Source organism: Xiphophorus maculatus, chromosome 7 (genome assembly GCF_002775205.1).
Source record: "Xiphophorus maculatus strain JP 163 A chromosome 7, X_maculatus-5.0-male, whole genome shotgun sequence".
Lineage (NCBI taxonomy): Eukaryota > Metazoa > Chordata > Actinopteri > Cyprinodontiformes > Poeciliidae > Xiphophorus > Xiphophorus maculatus.
The window spans coordinates 6,199,648-6,219,342 of NC_036449.1; the positions used below are offsets into that span (position 1 = coordinate 6,199,648).

Sequence of the window (19,695 nt, forward strand, 5' to 3'; positions counted from 1 at the left end):
CCCATGGAAGTGTAAAAGCCTCTCCACAAAACATTTGAATAATTTCTGACCTGGTTTAGCAGAGCGAGAAAATTCTTTTTACAAGTGTTAATCTGCAAACATTTTCAGTAATGTTTTTCAGATTGTGTTTTTTTTTATTACATTTTATTTCCGCCAGGCACGAGGCGCCGCTGTGTGTGAACGACATCGACATCAGGCGGGGTGTTCCCTGGTCGCACGACTTCGTGCAGGTGTGTGGCACTTCGTGACGGGCGAGTCCACGCCGAGGACAGCGAATAGAAATAACAGCGGAGCTACATCAAAAATTAGACATAGGCGTGTTACCCTGGAGGCCGTTTTGCATCGTCGTCGTCTTGTTTGGGTCAGAGAAAAAAGGCCAGTGAGTTTTGAGGTAATGAAACATTTTGGTAACTTAGATACTTAATCCATCTGATTTTCCATCAACGTGACCTAAACGGTGACCTGTTGGGTTTTGTTTTCATTTCATTTCTGAATGAAACGATTTTCGGAGACGAGTTGTGTCTCCGAAAAATGTTTACAAGAGAAAACTTATTGTATAACTCTTATTCTTGTAGATCCACCTTCAATAATAAACAAGGCATCACTGTCTCTTTTTTTGTTGTTGTTTTACAAGGCAGCAACATTTCCAAAAGAGGAGCAAAAACAGACCAAGAGGAAGTGTTTTTCTTTTCTTACAGTCAATAATTATGGAAACATTTTTAGCTGTGGAGAAAAAAAACAACACAACACAAAATAGTTCTTCAGGCGAAGTTGCAGTTTGAAGGTATTTTAAGGCCCTCGTAGTGATTTACAGTCAGTGAGCGCCAGAAGTCTGGATTGTACAATCATCACGGTCTGTATAATCCTGTCAAAATAGAAAACATAAAACATATGCACAGGAGACATTTGGAAAACATTCACTGCACACACATACAACAGCTTTATGGAGAAATGTTGGCCCCATGATTGTTTTATTCTTTTCTTTCATTATGAATAATAGAAACGGCTCAATTTATCGTTTTAATTTGCATACTACATCGCCTGTTGTTATAAAACTCAACAGGTGAGCTGCAGGCACGTATTGAGTCATCTGGGAACGAAGGGAAAAAGGACATCTGCTAGAGAAATTCACCATCAGAACCGCAAGCTTTCACACGTTTATGAAATTAGAGCAAGACATCGCGCATTCAGATCGAAGAAAAACGAAACCATTAACTTCGACAAAATACGAGGGGACAAAAAAAACAAATGGATGAATTCATCGAAAGCGTCCTCCGTCCTCCAGGAGGATCAGGATTCAGAGAAATGGAAAGAAGTACATTTCCTCATTACTGAAACGAGGAGAAAAATGCAACTCTCATGAAAGGTTTTCCTCACTTGTTCTCCCAGATCCCAGTTAGTGCTGGGATTGGTTTCCCATCTAGTTCCAGTGAATCAGATCCAGAGGATCCGTGCGAGACTCATTAGGATAAACAGTTTCATTCGTGAGACAAAACAGTGATTAAGTGGAGTAGAAGCGAGTCTTAAATCGATACGTGGAAAATTAATGTTTTGAAAATGGAAAGTATGATAAATCCCTCCATGAAGGTCTTAACTAATTGAGTTTATTACCATTAGTGGGATGCATTATCTACAAAGTGAAGAAATTCATCATCGTCAGTAGAAGAGCTTGTGACGATAATTCTGATGTTTTGTTTTGCTTTTCTTTTGATTCACCCAGTCCCTTTAAAAACTCTGTTGAAGGTGAACAGCTTCTGGCAAAAACGTCTATCAGTGTCAAAAGTTGGATTCAAAATACAGTTAAGGAGGCTAACTACGGTTTTCTACTAGATTTCTACACATAATCTAACAACATTTTCCCCTAAATGTTTTGGCACATCTGACTAAAAGGTTCCTGCTGAAGATCAGTCAGGATTACGTGATGTATTTCTGTTTGCTAAATGCAAGAATGAGCTAATTCCTTTGTATTTTCTTTCATTTCTGAGATTCATAGAGATCTGCTTAACGTATGATCTTTAAGCTGGATAGCTTGTGTCAGAGGTTTTGGGTTTCCTTCCACAAGCTCCTCAAAATAGTTAGCTAGAAATTAGCATTAGCATTCCTCTTGACAAAACGGGTTTTGCTACGTTTATATACCACCTCTTTTTTTTCCGCATTTTTTACGGTTTGGTGATGGTCACTTCAAAAAAATCGACTTGTTTTCCTCAAGCCCCCTTCTCAACTTAAATTTGGTGACATTCTGGTCGTCCAATCAGAAGATCCGTTTGTGACCAAGCTTTACTCGACATGATGCTGCCAACACTGTAACTTATTGCTGGCGTGTTGCTCTCATGCTAGCAGTGTTCGTTATATTTTTAACTAAATTCAATTGTAGTTATTGTAGCCAAAACTCTTAATATTTGTAGAGATGCACCGATCAAATATTAATATCGGTATCGGTCCCAATATATATATTTTTTTTAAATTATAGATTGGGTATCTGTGACAATGTGCCCAATCTGTAAGGGTAGATCTATTAAATCTAATTCTATGCTTTGTACTCTGAGCGACATCATGTTGTTGCACCTCCATGTTTGACCAAGGTAGATAGCCTGTTGTTTTGGTCATTTTCAGTTTATTATTTATTTCACATCGGCTCTTATACTGAACAAATTAAAGTCGTGGTGTTTTTACATGTTAGCATGTGAAGCTACTGGTGCATTTAAATGTGCAGAATTATCAAAGAAAGTTGTAATTTGGTACTTTTAGGTCTGTGTTTTTAAAAAAAAGAAACATTTCAAGTCAATTCAGCACTGTTTTTCTGTATCGGCTGGTTCTAAACCTCAAATATCGGTAGCGGTATCGGAAGTGAAAATAGTTTCTGTTTCATCAAACCACAGAACCTGTCTCCATGATTAAGGTTTTTATCTGCCCTGGAAGACTGTTATACGTCCTTATGGGTAATAGCTTCTTCCTCCGAATGTCCTTTCGTCTCTACTAGGTATTTTGTTCATGTTCTGGGTTTCATTTAACACCAAAACCCTTCTCTCGGCTGGCACAGAAAACCGCTCTCTTTTATAAACCGTATGATAGCTGGATATTTCTACAGCGTTTTTAACAGAGAAGTGCGGCAGAAAAAAAATTAACTCATTCAGAGTGAGGAAACCATTTTTTTATGCAGTGTGTAAATAAATGGTTTTCACTGAACCTAAATCCACTTAAAAATCCTTGTGTACCAATAAAGAAATAGTTCGCTAGCATCATTTGAAAATAAAATAATCTAAATAGCGCATCAGTTAGTTCAAATGTTCTTTAAAATGTGACACGAGAAACTAATGTGGCGTGGTTAGGGTGAGGGGAACGTGTGTGTTATCAGCATCATTCAGCAAAACGATGCAGGGAAAAATAACAAAGACGAAATGTTCCACATGTTTGCTTCGTTCTGCTGCACTGAAGACAGAAGAAGAAGAAGAAGAAGCTGGCTTCACAGCTTGGGCGTGTCGGTGGGAGCCAGCGGAGCTCTGCGTCTCTGGAACCGAGGAGGTAAATTCCCATCACCGGCACCTCCTGCAACGGTGAATATCAGAGGGTTTTTTTTAGATTCAGATCTCATTGAAAAATGTCCTTAATTCACTCATTTCATAGTTTCCTATGAAATAAATGATTAAATTCAAAAATCTGTTTTTTCCCTCAGTTCAGCTAAATAAAACGGGTATAGAGTCAAAAATAAAAAAATTTTTTGATAAATATCTACAACTGGAAATCTGCCATAATTTTTTAAAAAAACAACCTTTCTGTTACTATTTTTCTTTTTTTTTTCCCCTACATTTTCTTTTATGGAATGTTGATATTTGCACATCGTCTCCAGCCTGTTAAGAAAAAGAAATTAACCCAAATAAAGATTATTGGTACTTTTACAGTCATAATGTTGTGGAAATTAAATACAAGTGTTATACAAAAAAAAAAAAAAAAAAAAGACAATGAAAAATAGATCAAATATGCAGTCACTGAAAAAAAAGACAATGGAGCTCCAACTTTTAAACTGAAGTAGTTAATTTGTTAGATGTAACAACAACAATGCAACACAAGCCTTTTTCTGGCATCGGCCACAAACTTGGCAACGAAAGCAGCAAATAAAACAAGTATGGTAGTAAAATTACTCACATCCGCTCAACTTTCACATTTTGTCATGCTACAACCAATAAATTTTCTCTGGGTTTTATTTGACCAAAAATAAGTAACACTTCTCAGATTATGTATAAACCATTCATCGCTTGCTTTCATCTCACAGTTATCCGATTCCTTGCGTTGAATTTGTTTTATGTGATTGTCATGTGACAGAAAATGAAAAGGTTGAAGAGGTCTGTCACAATAAGACATTTTGCTGGACGCTAAATTGTCCCACAAGTTATTGCGATAAACGATAATATAATCGTTTTGAGACCATTTTAAAGTAATATAATGGTGACGGCATAGTAATAATGCACACATTCTCAAAGATCAATAAACTTTAAATTCTAATAAACATTTAACACTGGAACTGGTAAAAAAAAAAAGAACAAAAAATGTTACATCCAAAAAGGGCTTAGTTGAGACCAAAACACCAGATCGAAGACTTTTGTCGTCCTGTTTTTGGGAGAAAGAGAGAAAAGAGAAAAACCATAAATCATGAAAATGGAAATTATTGAGCTCGTGTTAATTTATCACGCGATTAAGTGATTGGTTGCTTATTGGGACAGGGCTAGGTGTGGATACTTTTGTAACTCTTCGTTTCTGGGATGTTTCCAAGAATGAACTGCGTTCTTGTAAAAAAAAATTTTTTTAATTAAATTGTGACATAAAATTGTCAAATATCTAAACCTAAACTAACCCGCAGGTGCAACACGACTGCTGTCCGTATTGAGAACAGGAATGACGTATTTTGGTTTGATGGACCAAAATGCTTTTTAGCTGCTCCCCAGCTGTCCTGCAACCCAAGCCGAACTCTGACCTCCTCCACCCCTCCGTGAAATGTGATCCTCCACCTGTGATTGGATTGGACCAGCGCTGCCACCGCGACGGGAGGGGCGGCATGCCAGGGCTGAAGAGGGCAGCGGGAACAGATGAGCAGGCTGAAAGCTGAACGGTGGGCAGGCCAGATTAATAGCATGGCACTGGATTTTTTTTTTTTTTTTTTTTTTTTACATCCCCTGAATTTCCAAGCTGTAATCCCTAAAAAGAACACAGCTGCTTTGAGCCGGACATCACAGCCGCTCTGCAACCAGTCGCTGCGTCCAGACCCGCTACAGACCATCCAGCAGAACGGTTGGCACTGACAGCACAATGTGGTTGTAACTGTAAAAACAGTTTTCACTAACAAGTCTGAACCAGTTTCACTCTGTCGTTGCTCCAAAACATGACTGTGCTCTTTATTTATGGCAGCTAAAAGAAACCGACTGATACGGAGGAAAGTTTAGTCTTAAAATTTGATTTGAAAATAGGAGAATAATTCAGACAGCCCCGCAGCTGAGAAGGCAAGCAGCATTTTTTATGTATCTCTAAGTTACTCATTTAAGACATGAGCACCAACTACAGCTGGAGTTACACGGACTGAGTAAAAAAATAAAAATAAAAAACAACACCTTATTTATGTTGTGTATGTTTGAATTATCTGTTTTTTGGGGGTAAAAAATAAACATTTGAGACATTGCATATATTTTTTACAACTCTTTCCTTCTATGTTTGCAATTTTTTATTAACCTTGAAGATTTTGTTTTGCAATTGTAACTATATCTGTATTCCACTCAACACAGATTTGCAGGATTTTAATTTTTTTAATTTTGCAGAGCTCATTCTGTTTTGTGCATTGAACGTTCTGGAGAAACAGGAACAAACAAGGCAAATTTGTGTTTGTTTGTTTTTTAACTGCATGTGAGGTCATTTTTTAAATTAAATATAACAAAAAGGTTGCTGCTAGCCTGCTACACAATCATGAATGCTGTGATTGATCTTGTTTCCTGTTTTTATGTTTTTTGTAACTCTTGTATTTTTTTTTTGCATTTGACACAATGGTTTCAAACGCGAGTTTAAATGTTAGGATCTTGCGTAACAAACCAACGCAAAATATCAAAATGTGGTTTTAGTACCATGTGTTTGTGTAGTCCCTTTAACTCCAATGCCTCAAAATAAACCGATCAGGATAAAAGTGCATCCAGAGTTCTGCTATGTGTAATCTAATCTCAATATAAACAAATCTAGATTTTATTGACAAAAAGAAATTTACTGTTGAGAGAAAAAAGAATCTCCTGCAAGTTGTCAGAGATAGTAAGCGTGGGAAGGGGAAAAAAGCTCATCTCTAGATTACATCCTAAAAACACCAATACTAGAAGAAAATATGTTGGAGCTGCTAATGACTTCAGACGGAAGGGAAGCCGGAGGACAACAGCCTTAAAGAGACTTGAAAGTTCATGTTTACGCAAATTATTTGTGCTATTTTGCAAAGAAGAATGGCCGAAAACGTAGAGTCTCCGGTTTGAAACCCTGCTAGAGACATTTTCTGCGGCTAATGTAGCAGTGAAGGTTGCTTCAAGGCGTCTCAGTGGGCTGAACGCTTCTGTATCTACCATTTCCACCCCCTTTCATAAATGCTTGCTGTTGGTCTATCACAATAAAATTCCAATACAGTACATTGAAGTTTGTCTCTACAATGGGACAAAATGCTTTTTAAAAAATCCATATCTTACTTAAGAGTCTATCTACATGTATTGACAAGGTTTTTCTTAACATTAGACGTGTTTGTGACTAATTGCTGATATTAATTCAACCACATTAAGCCTTAAATTGTCAATTAATGCCAGATGAATATGTATGATTATGAGTTATCACATGAGGCTGTGATTTTCTGTCCCTTTTTTCACTATTGTCATGTTAGTAAGAACTGTGCACTGCAAGTCATCCCTTCACAAGAGGCCCCCATGCGCCCCAATCCAGCCAAGTGAGGTACTTACATGTAGCTTACGTGGTGACCCAGTGTGTTAGCTCCAGCACCCTGCCTCTCTACCTTAAATAATCTTTCTCACTGCCATAGTCCATTAAGGAGCCCGCCACATCAGCAAAGTCCTCCAGGACCAGGCTAGTGGAATCCTCACCAGATGGCATCTCCGTGGCCCAGGGGCAGTGATGGGGACCGTCCTCAGTGGACACATTGCTTGTCCTTGGTCCCTGTTGGTCAGGTTTGAGGACCTGAGATGGTCCGGGGTGAGACGACTGGTAGGCTGGTTCCAGGTCTTGGCTGTGTTGTTCTTTGCCGTCGCTGCCGCTGCCGCCGTCGCTGCCCTGCGAGGAGGGCGCCAGGACGTGGTAGAGGCTCGGCAGGCGGATGTCCAGTAGCACGCCGCTCTTTATGTAGAGCTTGTTGTTGAGGTTGTAGAGCTTTTCGGAAATGTCGTAGCCGAGCATGACGGAGAAGAGGTTGTCAATGTAGCGGTCCTTTGATATCAGCATGTAGAGACGGCGGCGACTCCACGAGACGTAGCGGGAGTCTTCTTCTGCCGTCAGCGTCACCTGCGAAAAATTCAAAGAACTCTTGAATTATATTCCTAAAAATAAAAATTAAATCAGGTTTGTGCCTTGTTGGCAATATTATCTCCCTGAAATGAGCGATAGTGTAAATATGAAGTGATCTCATACCTGGAACTTTCCTTCTTCATTTGGTCTGAGAGACTCCCACTCAGGGGAGTCAAGGAACTGGTGCCGGTGAATGTAATGCAGGAACTGACCCTCCAAAGACACATTGATCCTGTAAGTGAGAATAAGAGAGATAAAAATGGTGAATGGCCTGTACTTATATAGTGCTTTATCAATCCAGAGGACCCCCAAAGCACTTTACAGTACATTCAGTCATTCCCCCATTCACACGCTAATGGTGGTAAGCTACTTGATGGTAGCAAGGCAACCTGACAGAAGGCTGCCTTGCTACCATCATCACTGGGTTCTTTGACCACCACCAGTGGGCAAGACATCTTGTCTGTCTTGTCGTCAAGAACACGACAGAGGCAGACAGAGTGGCAATCGAACTGACAACAAAGAATCGAATGCAGGACAAACTACCACCACCATTGCCAAAGTCATCAGGTGAAAAACGGGGCAGAGGATAAATATGATATTGAAAACAGAGGGAGGTGGAGGTTTCTCCAGTCCCACTGAGCCTTGTGAGAACAAATGTTACAGTATCCATCCGACTATTAATTGTGATTCCCCTCGCCGAGGTCTAGTCCTGGAGGTTGCTGGTTCAGAGAGAACACACAGTAGACTCCCACCTATTTGCAGACGTCTCTATGGAGAGCTACTCTGAACCATTTGCAAAAAATATGTCTATCCACAAACTTTTTTTACACCACATATTCTATTGGAAGCTGGAATACCTAAGAGCAGTGCCACACGACATGCTTTGACTGGCATTTGCAAAGCAACCAATACAGGGGCACCATTCATGTTCATTGCCAATGACTGGCTGTAATCTCAAGAGCAGAGACAAGGAAGACGGTGGCAGTTACTTACTGCAATAGTGCCAAGATGGTTTCCACTGTATGTATTAATTCATATTAAGGTCTATTTGATGTTTGAACTCTTTAAATAAGCTGCTGTAAGGGTTTTTAGAAGAAGCCTTCACAGATTTAAACTATTTGCAGCCAGTTGTGGTACCTAGCCCCTGTGAATACCAGTGGTCCACTACAAACATCCCTCTGCATTGAGACACTTGGGGAGACCAAGATATTTCCTAGCAGGAAGAGTAGGTTTAGTCAATTTAGCCACTCCTGGTTCTGCTTTGGGACGTCCAAGGACCTCCAAACGTCGGTCTTTATAGGCACCTTTATCAGATCGCCTTCTTCTGATGTGGAGGAGCACAGCGTCTTCTCTAAGTGGGCCAAATGTATTGCCAACAAACAAATAGTTTGTTATTTAAGGTTATTTCAGATGTTTGCCATTTTACAGCCCCAGAATTGCAAGAAACTCACACCCAACCCAGGTTGGAGGGAGTATGCTACCATTTCCTGGTTGACTCTTCACACTCAGCTTCAACTGGCTCCAGTGAATGCTAAAGGCCATAGGTTGAACATACCAGCAGAACCACACCACTTGCCAAAACTGAAGAAGGGACTCTGAGGTTCCCAAAAAAGGTCACTTGCCTCAACACAACTAACAACCACAACAAACAGAATCATGAATGGAGATTAAAACGTGTGTGATGATCCAGTTTAATTAACTGAGTATGATCAAGAGAAGATAACCTTGATAAAATATTCTTTGTCTTGTGGCTTTGTCTGGAACATGTTCCCTGTTTTAGGTTTTATTGGCTCTAGTGGCCTTTATTTGATAGAGAATTGACAGGAAAGGGGGGAAGACATGCGGCGAGGGTCACCAAGCCGGGAATCAAACCTGCTACACCTGTGTTGAGGACTAAGGCTTCCATATGTGGGTTGTGTTTAACCCCTGTGCCTCCACTGCACCCCCGGGACATGCTCCTTTGTATAATCCAAGAAATATGCTGTATAACGATGTTCAACGTTTGGGAGACTGCGTGATAGATGTTGCCGTTTTCTTAATTTGCTAAACGTTTAAACTGAATCTCATCCGACTGTGCCTCTCTACTCACAGTCTCCCACTCACAATCACCTCTCATTCCTCTAACTACTCTGGGAAGCAAAGAGGAGGTGCCAAGATGGCTTAATAAAGGATGAGTAAAAAGAAGAATAGATCGGCAAATTTGAGAGAGATTTGCTTCGTTCATCATATTAAACGATTGTTCAAACGTTTAAAGGAAAAGTATTTTACTCCTTTAGAAGGGTCCAATAAATGCAGACCACAACCAGGTTGATGCTAATGTGGGAATTGTAGGTTGTTCAAAGAATGAGGAGCAAAGTGTTTATGGCAAATGACAAATATTCCAACTTCTAGATCACTTCTGATATACGTAATAGATATTAGCCCCATTGGCTTTGCATGTATGATGAAATTATACCAATCACTAAACACGTTCTTTAACTCCAGGTAAAAACTACAAGAGATTTATTTAAAATAATGTAAGATGTCGTTCCCCTTGGCCTGCACTTGGTGTGTTGTGGGCAAATTAGTTTTTCCTCAAAGGGTCACAAATTATCTGCAGATGATTATTAATTGTTTTGAAATAATTAAAAAAAAACATGTCAATGCCTGCATTCCTTGTTTGATATTGCAGTTAAATCAACTACGAGACTGATGCTTAACAAAGACTATCAGAACAACACAAAACAATTGCCAGCAGTAATACTTTCACGTTGAAAAGCAACTTGTGTAACATTTCACCACTTTCCGTGAAAGGAGCTCTTCAGATATTTGTTTGTTGTTCCAAAGCTGTCTCAGACTCTCGGCGCTCTCAGTTTCACGGACGAGATTTAATTCAAGGTAAGGAGAGCTGTCTGCCTCCGCTCTCCTGTTGCACATAGAAAAGATATCACTGGAACACTGTCAGATTGCACTGGGACCCACACTGATGAGTCACGGACAGAAATAATCTGTTTACGACATTTCTCTTCTGTAGCTCCCACAGATCCGACGCAGCTCCACTTTGAGGATGTTTGGATGAAGAGAACACATTTCCTGTGAGGGTCAAAAGCTGCCAAGAGTCAGAACTTTGACGTCTAATTTTAGCAAAGCTGCTGATAGTAGCCTAATATTAGACTTTGTTGTTTAAACATGTAGGGGGGAAAAAACGGAGAGAACCCTCTCTGGCAACTTGACTTCATATATGGAGAAAAAGATTATCTTTAAAAAAAGGGATAAACTTAAAAATAAAGTTCATTTAAAATTTTCAAGAGAAATACAAAATCATCATTTTGAAAGTTGAGGAGGGCCTTCAGCAAAAATGAATAACCTAGACTTTTAAAGCACACAGTCCATTTCAAAACCAATTCTTTATGACTAAGAAAGTTGTCGATATGGACCGAATAGAAAAACACAAAGTATATTTGTGGTTTTCATAGCCAAAAATAGCTAATTTTTTAAATTAAATTCATCAAAGTGATTTTAAACCATTTTCTTGTGTGAAATTTTTCTCTAAAGTGTCAGTACACCATATGAATGGAGACAAAAATCTCCGTTCTGGGAAAAAACTAAGAGCCTAAAACAAATACAGCACTTTGAAAGTCAGATAATGGAAGACACACTATAAAATAGATACATGGAATGGAAATAGTAGTAGCTCCTCCCGAACCGCCGTTTTATATTTATGTCCAAGGTCATTTTCTTTTGATAAACTACGATATTTACAAGTGTCATATGAGTTTTGCCAGCAGAGGGCGCTCGGCGTCGTACGCAACAGTTGCTTAAGCTCTGGCCGCCAGAAGAAGTTCGCCAGCGCTTGATGTTGAAGTGTAGAGGACGCACCTAGTAGCAGCTCCTATAACTTGCTATTTTGTAGGTAAGCGGGGCGGTAAATTATATATAGATGATAGGTAATAGTAGTAATGTCTCATAAGTACCTCGCCACAGAACAGAGCTAAAGCTAACGAGTGAAATCACACGTTGTAGCACTTGCTTTGATTGCAGTGTGGCTAAAATGGCGGACTCGTGGTCCGCGGCGGTGGCAGAGCTTTTTCAAGTTTGTGTGAGCTGAAATATACGAGTATGACCTGGCTTAACGGAGTAAATGTCATGTCCTGAGGTGTTTGTGTAAAACCGAACTGAGGATATGCAGCTTGGTCATGTTCCTGTGGTAGTTTAGTTATCCGGCTGCCATTAAAGCCTGTATTCTCCGTGCAGCTATTTTTGGTTTATAGCTGCACTATATATATTTACTATATTTGTTTTTTTCTGGTTATCAGAGCAAGTATAAAATACTTTGTGTTAATTTCATCAATATGGAGTATAACCAGAAAATGTTTGACATTTATTTAAAATTGGGAAAATTTAAAAACAGAATTAATAAAATGATTTTTTTTTTTTTTTAAATACAGGATAAGAAAAATTGTTAAAATCTCTATAAAACTAATCAGAACTCTTATTTTTTCATGCAGTAAAATGCATTTTGGTGATTTAGTCCGTTAAATGAACGTGATGTATGTAGACATGTAGATGGAGACAGTAATGGAAGTGGTTATAAGAAGAGCTGTTTGATGATTGGGGTTTACAGTACACTTTTATTGTGTTACTGTAAAGCAGAAGAAGCTGGCCAATGATTGACGGAGCAAACTGCTGTTTTCTTTGGTTTGCAGTTTATGCAAAAACTAAATATGCTGCACTAGAAATTAGTTGGCCCATCATTGTCAGCAGTGTAACTAACACAAACTGCGATTCCGCTTATGGTAATAATTACGCAGTTTGACATTTTGAAAATAAATTAGCTTAATGGAAACATGGGGTATATTTGAAAACACTCATGTTTTGGTGCTAGGATTAGTCTTGCTGTTGTTTTCGGCCGTATCGAATTTGGTTTATTTTGCAAAAATGCAATGGAAATCCTTTTTTTTTTTTGCATCACACAATCACCAACTAGGGCAACATCCGCTGCTGCTGCTGCTGTGGATGTTGACGACAGAAAGTAGCTGGAGAACGATGGTGTGGCATGTTTTTTTTAACGGTGTGAAAAAGCTTATCCACGTGTGGATTTTAACGCCGCGACTGCGAAATTGTGCCTTTTTTGACATTAGCTGAAAATCGACAAAGTCTTGCGCGCACTTGTAATGGAGACGCAGCTACGCCAGCTGTGTTGTTAAGGTTAGCGACCTCAAAACGCATTCCCCACCTCCCAGACAGCAGAAAGGAGAGCTGGTCGATGTACGTCTTGCCCTCCAGGGCGTACGTCTCTCCGGCCTTCAGCTCCACCGCCTTGTTTTTGAACGCCTTGGCGATGTCCTTGAACGCCTGGACTGGCACGCCCAGCGGCAGGTAGACGGCCTGGTAGAGGGAGGTCAGCTCCTCGCCGCGGAGGCCCTCCTGGTGGAGCCGGTAGAGGAGGTGGCAGATCTGCAGCAGGGCGGCCGCCAGCAGCAGCAGGCTCCAGGAGACGACGTCCGGGCCACACACGGTCAGCCAGCCCCACAGGGCGAGGCACAGGAAGGCGGGCGACAGGAAGCCGAAGATGAAGAGGGCGCCGAAGGCCCCACTGCCACCCATGTAGCCCAGAAACAGGATGGTGTTGCCCAGGTGATAGATGGCCCCCTCGGTGTTGTTGCTCCAGCCGCCGCACACCGGCGGAGAAAACAAGCCGTCCCACAAGGTCGAGTTGTCCGCGTTCATGTTTGCAGTTTGGTTGGACACTCAAAACAAATAAAACGGCGGCTGAAATAACTTCCTAGATACTCAGAGTCTGGAGAGCTACAAGCTGCAGTGTTTGGGTACGAAAATAAACAGCTGAATCTGAGTATAAATATACATATATGTATATATATATAAAAGTTTGCTCCCTTGCCGTGCAGTGGAAAAATTCTTCAATGTGAAGAAGTTCTCACGGCTCTGTTTGCTCCAGAAACACAGCTGGAATGGGTCTGTCCTCCTCCTACTCTCATCGCGAGTCCCCTTCCTCTGTCCTCTGCCCTCGTCTTCGCTTCCCCGCCTGTTGCTCAGCGCCGCCGGCCCGCACTGAGGAGCCAACAGATGGAGAAGAAGGGATAAGGGAGGAGACCCCGATAGAGCCCTAAAAGGATAACCATGTTTGGAATTGAAACCCAAGGAGGAGAGTGAAGGGACAGAAAGCAGGCCCGCCACTTGACATAACACACAGAGAGAGAGAGAGACGGGAACAGGAAGCATGGGGTGAGAGATGGGCTACATGACAAGAAACAGGCAGAAAGAAAAGAAATGTAACACACCTAAAGTTCAGAGTTTTCTCCGAGTCCAGTCCCAGGTCTGTGTCTTCATGGGGGGAGCAATGAGTATTTAAAGGCACAGAAATTAACAGAGCCGCAGAGGTCAGGTTTCAGATGTAAACAGTCGCTAACGCCACCGCCGCTCTGATTGGGAAAGTCTCCGCTCACAACTCCGTCACGTCATCTCAGCAACGACGGCTCAGTGGAGGGACGTTCTGCCAAGAAACTCAGAAATGTTCTAGAAAAACAAGGACATTTCTGTGCTGCAAGTCAAAGATTTTCAAGAAAAATACTCTGAAATCTTCTGGGGAAAAAAAACTTGGGAATTTCAGAGTTTAAAAAAGTTGAAATGTTTTACTTTTGGAACTGAATTTTCATAAGTCCAAAAAATTATTTCTAGAAAATTTCTCGGATTGATAAAAAAAAAAAAAAAATCTCGAGTTTTTTTTTCTTGCAACTTTTGGAGCTTAGAAATTTTCCCGCTTTTTCTAGAAAATTTCTGCACTTGATGAAAAAAAGTTTGAGTTTTCCAGCAGAAATGTACACTTTTTTTTATCTACAACTCTTCAATACACCGTTGAACTAAGCTGATATTAAATCATGCGGTGTCATAACATAAAATAATTTTATTCAAAATAAATATGTGAATCAAACTCATATAAAATGAAAACGGACTGTAACCGAAGAATACTTTGAGGTGGTTTTACAATGACCAGTCCATGCTCTACACTGGGTGCTGGATGAGTAACTGATTCGCTATAAGACCAATTTTAGTGACTCATTACATATTTTTGAATAGTGTGATTTTTTTTAATAAGGATTAATCATCTGTTATTGTAATGTAGCATGTCTTGGGAATACAGTTTCTCTGCTTATAAAACAAACAGAAAACAACCACGCTACTGAAACCATAACTTTTTAAATACTAATATTAATAATTTACTCGTCCTTACTCGGACCAAACTTGAGGGGGAAAATGCCTTAATCTGTGTGTTACATTTAGAAAGATGCAACCTGTTTTCACTGACAAATCTCTCCTGTTTTACTGCAGGTCATTTACTGTACTATCATTTTCAGTCGTCACATTGAACTTTTCAAATCACAAGTTTCCTCAAAATGCGTTTGTGACTCCATTTCATAAATCCTTAACAGAAGCCAGGCGTGATAAAATATGAACTGTCCCTTTAAGAATGTGGCGCTGCAGAAGGAGCTGTTGGGTTACAACTGAGAGTCGTCCCCTCATCGTTCCCACGAGAGCTAAATAACAGAGGAGCTTCCAGTGGGAAACATTTCATTCTGCGTTCTGTTCCAAGCTCCAGTTTTGCATAAAATTACATCAGAAGTTTAAGCTCAAAATTTGAGCTTTTGTCGATTTTAATAGCCGCTTTAAGCAAGGTCTAAACTGCCTGATATGAAACAATAGCTCTGATCAATTCCAACATTTTGTTAATGAAGTAATATCTTCAAAAGTGAAAGGTCAACTAGTGTGTAAAAGACAAACCTGTGTATCGCTAGTAGCTGTTTTCTAGCAGTGTGAGGACGCATGTCCACAATCAGACACACTTCAGTGACACGCTGTAAAGAATGCAGATATGCCAAGTATTGACTTTGCAGGGTCAAGAGTTATTTTTAAGCATAAGTGCATACCAGGGGCAGCAACTGTGGGCCAGCCACCCTTTTCAACAGGCATGAGAGGGACACCTATTTAGATAAATATATGACTGATAAAAGAGACTAAAGGGAATCTTGTTGCATAGGGCTTTTATTCATAATCACACAGCCTTTAAGATATTCACACAGCAGATTTTACAGAGTTTAAAAAAAATATTCCACTCATAAATCCATCAGTTCGAGTGCTTCTGTATCACATTTCCCTTCCAGAGGAGGTATAAATAAGGAGGTGGAAAAAAAAAAAGAAATGAATATCCAGGGTCGTCTTCCACTCGCACCATCACACTGCAGGAGAGAAAAGACGAAATAAATCAGCTTTTGAATTTATCAGTTCATTGTTACGAATTGATTTGACAAAGTGCAAATTAACGTTGAGAATAAAGTGAGCTGGGGCTGCAACTAATGATTATTCTGACGATTAATCGGACAAATTACAATTTTCACATGTTTCCAATTCAACCACTTGAGCCTTTTTTTTTTTTTTTACACGATATTAGAAATGCAATAAAATATGCAGATAATTCAAACCCTTTTATAAGTAGGAAAATAATCTAACCTTATGTAAATCTAAACTGGGTGAAGTAAAAACTAAGCCACTCGAGGAGTTTTCATAGACAAAGGTGTTTTTATCTTAAATGCAAAATGTACAGTATATATTTTTTAACAGTTGTGACTTAATTACTGCTTTGAATAAGATTTCTTTGTACCAAATGACCTTTTTTTCCTCTCTCTTTTTTGAGTTTACATACTCCAGTTAATTAATTGATTAACTAAATTATTTATTTCAATAATTAATCATGATTAATCGTTTCAGCCCTGAAGTCAACATGTAAGGTTCAGATTTTCCTACATATTTAGGAAGACGGTCAGCAAACCCCCGGATGAAATGCAAGAGCCAATAGTGTTAGAGTATGAGAAAATGTTTTGTTTCGACAACACCGACCACACAACTAAAGCTGCTGAGTCAAACAGCTTCAGGCTTATTTCCATATAAAGAAGCAGGATCCCTCCTCAGGCTGCATTTCATCCGTTCTTACACACTTTGAACTGATTCTGCCGTTTGTGCATAAAATCTGTGGCGACTAACGCAACCTAAAGTGACCGTATCTGGACCAGATCAAAGATGGGCATTTTCACGGTTCACAGAAAGGGCAGATGGCAATTTACACACCACACTGGCTCAGCTCAGCTGGGATTTAGTCTGTCAGAACGCATCTACAACAGGCAAGTAAAGTTCATAAACAATGATAATGTCAACAAGGGAGGTGTGGGGGTGAAGATATGTTCCTGTACTGGTAGTAGAAAGATGCCATGTCATTGTTAGTCTGCAGAAAAGTGAAATCAGCTGACAGAGAGCCAGATGGATCCTGTTTTACCAGCTTTTAGCTGTTTGCAACAACTCAAGCTAAAAATGCTCTCGGGATATTAACCATCTAAAATCTCTCAAAAGAAGTTTCTGACATTTTCTCAGCAGAAAAACTTGTGTTGCTAAGCTAATCTAGCTATATCGGTTAAAGCTGAGACATGCTAGTCCTCTTTAAATCTACCCAAAGTGGAGGAATAAAAAGATTGTATTTTGTCACATTTTCAGGGTTTTGTGATGGTACAGTTAGTTTCCCAGCATAGCGACAAACCGCAACAAACCAATGTCCCGTCCGCAACGAGTTATAGTTTAGGCTGTGCGTCCACACGGATTCGTCATTTTGGGAGACCACAAACCTTCGCGTTCACCCAAATGATCCGTTTTTGAATCCAGGGTCCAGAGTGGTTAAATAAAACGCTTGTTTCCTTGTTGATGTGAGGTGTGTCTTTACAATGACGTTGTAGCTCCATTTGTCTATACTACATACTCCACACTTCCAAAAAAAATGTGCCGCCTTCAAGTGGTTTTTGCAGTGATCTGTGGCAGTGGCATAGCGCCACCATTTGACCCAGAATACTTACTACAGGCTTATCAGTGGTGCTGACCGTGTTCGTCAGCAATTTGAGTTTCAATAAAGAGCAAACAAGGGGCTCCATCTGACACTGACCCTTGAAAATGTCTTCATTTTTCTACAGTCACTGTTTTTACTGAGAGAACAACATGAGTTTTCAACACGCTGCCCTCCATTTTCCTCTCAAGCTTCAACTTGGTTGTGAGAAATGATATTAAACCCAAACTGAGGCAGCCATATTGGATTTCAAGGTCAGAGTTGGTGAGAAATTAATTGGACATTCCCAATTAGATTTTCTACTTTCAGGCCCTTTCTCCAAAATTTCTCCAATATTAAACTTAAGTTTTATTTTCAGCATGAAAACACAATACAGAATTATACTAAACTAAAAACAAGCAATGTATGAAAGCGTGTGAGCACATGATGGGACCACAGAACCAGAAGTCACAAGTGCTGTTACAGGAACCAAATACTTACCACACACACAAGCACAAAATGGAGTTAGATCTTAAATCCAAGCGACCTCATGCAATCTTTATGCGCCTCGATCAGGTCTCTGCAGTTCTCCTCTCCCTTTTCGATGATGCTAGCAGAGACAAACGTGACATAAAGGTTTTCCCACAAACAGAAAGGGAAACATTTCAGTATTTCTGGCCTGGTGCTTACCAAGCATCTCTGACTTTTTTGGTCTCTGGACAAGCACAGCATGGCTTCAGAGGCTTCTTCTTCTCCTCCGTGCCACCAGTCACAGCAGGAATCTCCACGCTGGCAGCCGAAAGGGACGACATCTTGGAGCTACAATACAGAAATGAGGACACGGGGTTCCTTAGCCAGGGTTCCAACCATTTCAAAAACATATCCAGACCCAGTTCTCTACATTTTTTTGCACGTTAAATGTGCCACATTGCAGGCATTGGAGGACCAAACATTTACCTAGATGGGGTTTATAACGTCTATAATTCATGAAACAAAAGTAAGCAACCAAAAAAATTAATAGAAATCTCAATAAAGCAAAGCCTTTAAAAAAAAGGTCTAAATTTAATATTGGGATTATAAGTTGACATTCACACCACACAAGGTTATATATTATAGATTAGTGTAAAAACCCTGACCTAACGGGGTCAAAGATGGTAAAATGGTCCATTTAGATTTTTGAATGACAAAGTAAAAACATGACATTTTTCTCAGTCAGATTTATCTACATAATTCATCAATAACGTTTATTTGTATAGCACATTTCAGCAACAAGGCAGTTTAACAAAGTGTTTCACAATGTTAAAAAAAAAAAAGGAAAGTCAAAAAAAATAGTCAACTATTGAGCAAGCTGCTTTTGTAATCAAATGATCAAAAGCTAAACCCAGAAATGCAGCTTCCGGAACCTGTCCGACTTTATATAATTTGAGGGTTTTTAAGGTTCTTTCAGCTTTTAAGGCTCTTTCAGCATGCCTACTGAAATGGAAATAGAAAGCACAGAACTGTCCAAATTACCAATCATTTCATTTCAAACACAATGCAAGAATATTTTAAACGTCGTTGCTTTCTAGTGTTTTCCTCACAGTGACAGATGTGCTGATAAAATCGAGAAAGCTGAAGAGGAACCAAAAAGCAACACATACACTAGAGGAAGTTTAACAAACGCAAAAAGATTTGGCAGAATAAGAATAGTTCTTTGTCACGTTTGATTAAACTGCTGGCCTTTCTCTGCTTCCATGTGTTGTAGTTACCGCCGTTGGGTAACTTTCAGGCGCGTTACAAAACCGATTACATAAAGTTAGCTAACATTAGCTAGCATACAACGCTGATAAACATTAGCAGTGGTGCGCGCCGTGCCGCGCAAACGCCACAGTCTAATTAAAACCACTTGAACTACAATATCTAAAACTGTCGCTGATTAGAAACAAGACTAAACTGTGTCAAGTAACGCAAACTTACTTGTAGCAGAGCCCAGCACTCGCGCTAGCGGACACTTCACCTTCAAACAGCAACTACCATGCGGGGAGAAAGGTCACGTGTTTAACGTTGCTTACTCACATGACTACAAGCGTCAACTGGGGATTCTGGGAAATGTAGTTAATTAGTTCAAACGGCGTTAAAACCTACACAAAATTCAAATATTTTATATTAGCATGACAGGGTAGCTTATTTAGAGTCCCTACAGATAAAGTTAAGCCACCCACCAAAACCAAAATTCATTACTGCATTACTTTTATTATTTATAAGCGACATTGGTTTCGGTGGAAATGGATGCGCACCATTGCTCATCCGGTGAAGCAATAGGCGCCCCGGGT

At 39.9% G+C, this 19,695-nt stretch overlaps 3 protein-coding genes across 7 annotated transcripts in view; 1 reads left to right on the top strand and 2 right to left on the bottom strand.

Annotated features, from left to right (window-relative positions):
- Positions 1 to 609, top strand: part of pla1a (phospholipase A1 member A) — a 19,851-nt gene extending 19,242 nt beyond the window's left edge. For all 4 annotated transcript variants that reach the window (XM_023337214.1, XM_023337213.1, XM_023337216.1 and 1 more), the window contains exon 11: positions 158 to 609. In XM_023337214.1, the coding sequence (XP_023192982.1) occupies positions 158 to 248 (91 nt within the window). In that variant the 3' untranslated portion in view covers positions 249 to 609. The remainder of the gene's footprint in view (positions 1 to 157) is intronic.
- On the bottom strand, positions 334 to 13,994 carry popdc2 (popeye domain containing 2). Of its 2 annotated transcripts, none has more exons than XM_023337218.1 (5): positions 13,806 to 13,990; positions 12,740 to 13,575; positions 7,648 to 7,756; positions 7,107 to 7,521; positions 334 to 3,546 (listed from the first exon to the last, which is right to left on the bottom strand). In XM_023337218.1, the coding sequence occupies exons 2-5, from the start codon at positions 13,231 to 13,233 to the stop codon at positions 3,464 to 3,466; spliced, it is 1,101 nt and encodes a 366-aa protein (XP_023192986.1). In that variant the 5' UTR covers positions 13,234 to 13,575; positions 13,806 to 13,990; the 3' UTR covers positions 334 to 3,463. The 2 variants fall into 2 exon arrangements, with proteins under 2 accessions (XP_023192986.1, XP_005806310.1); XM_005806253.2 differs by having other exon boundaries at positions 3,457 to 3,546; positions 6,966 to 7,521; positions 13,806 to 13,994.
- Positions 13,995 to 15,546: 1,552 nt separating this feature from the next.
- LOC102228052 (cytochrome c oxidase copper chaperone) lies at positions 15,547 to 19,426 on the bottom strand. The gene is made up of 4 exons (XM_005806237.2): positions 19,340 to 19,426; positions 18,074 to 18,202; positions 17,885 to 17,993; positions 15,547 to 15,758 (listed from the first exon to the last, which is right to left on the bottom strand). The coding sequence occupies exons 2-3, from the start codon at positions 18,193 to 18,195 to the stop codon at positions 17,909 to 17,911; spliced, it is 207 nt and encodes a 68-aa protein (XP_005806294.1). The 5' UTR covers positions 18,196 to 18,202; positions 19,340 to 19,426; the 3' UTR covers positions 15,547 to 15,758; positions 17,885 to 17,908.
- Between the last annotated feature and the right edge of the window lie 269 nt (positions 19,427 to 19,695).

What these genes read in the sequence shown, in the direction of transcription:
- popdc2 (XM_005806253.2), bottom strand. Translation starts at nt 13,233, where the DNA reads ATGAACGCGGACAACTCGACCTTGTGGGACGGCTTGTTTTCTCCGCCG. An exon ending in TCCTTTCTGCTGTCTGGGAG is followed by an intron (nt 7,757 to 12,739) that starts GTGGGGAATGCG and finishes TCTCACTTACAG; the next exon opens with GATCAATGTGTCTTTGGAGG. An exon ending in ATGAAGAAGGAAAGTTCCAG is followed by an intron (nt 7,522 to 7,647) that starts GTATGAGATCAC and finishes AATTTTTCGCAG; the next exon opens with GTGACGCTGACGGCAGAAGA.
- LOC102228052 (XM_005806237.2), bottom strand. Translation starts at nt 18,195, where the DNA reads ATGTCGTCCCTTTCGGCTGCCAGCGTGGAGATTCCTGCTGTGACTGGT. An exon ending in AAAAAAGTCAGAGATGCTTG is followed by an intron (nt 17,994 to 18,073) that starts GTAAGCACCAGG and finishes TGTCTCTGCTAG; the next exon opens with CATCATCGAAAAGGGAGAGG.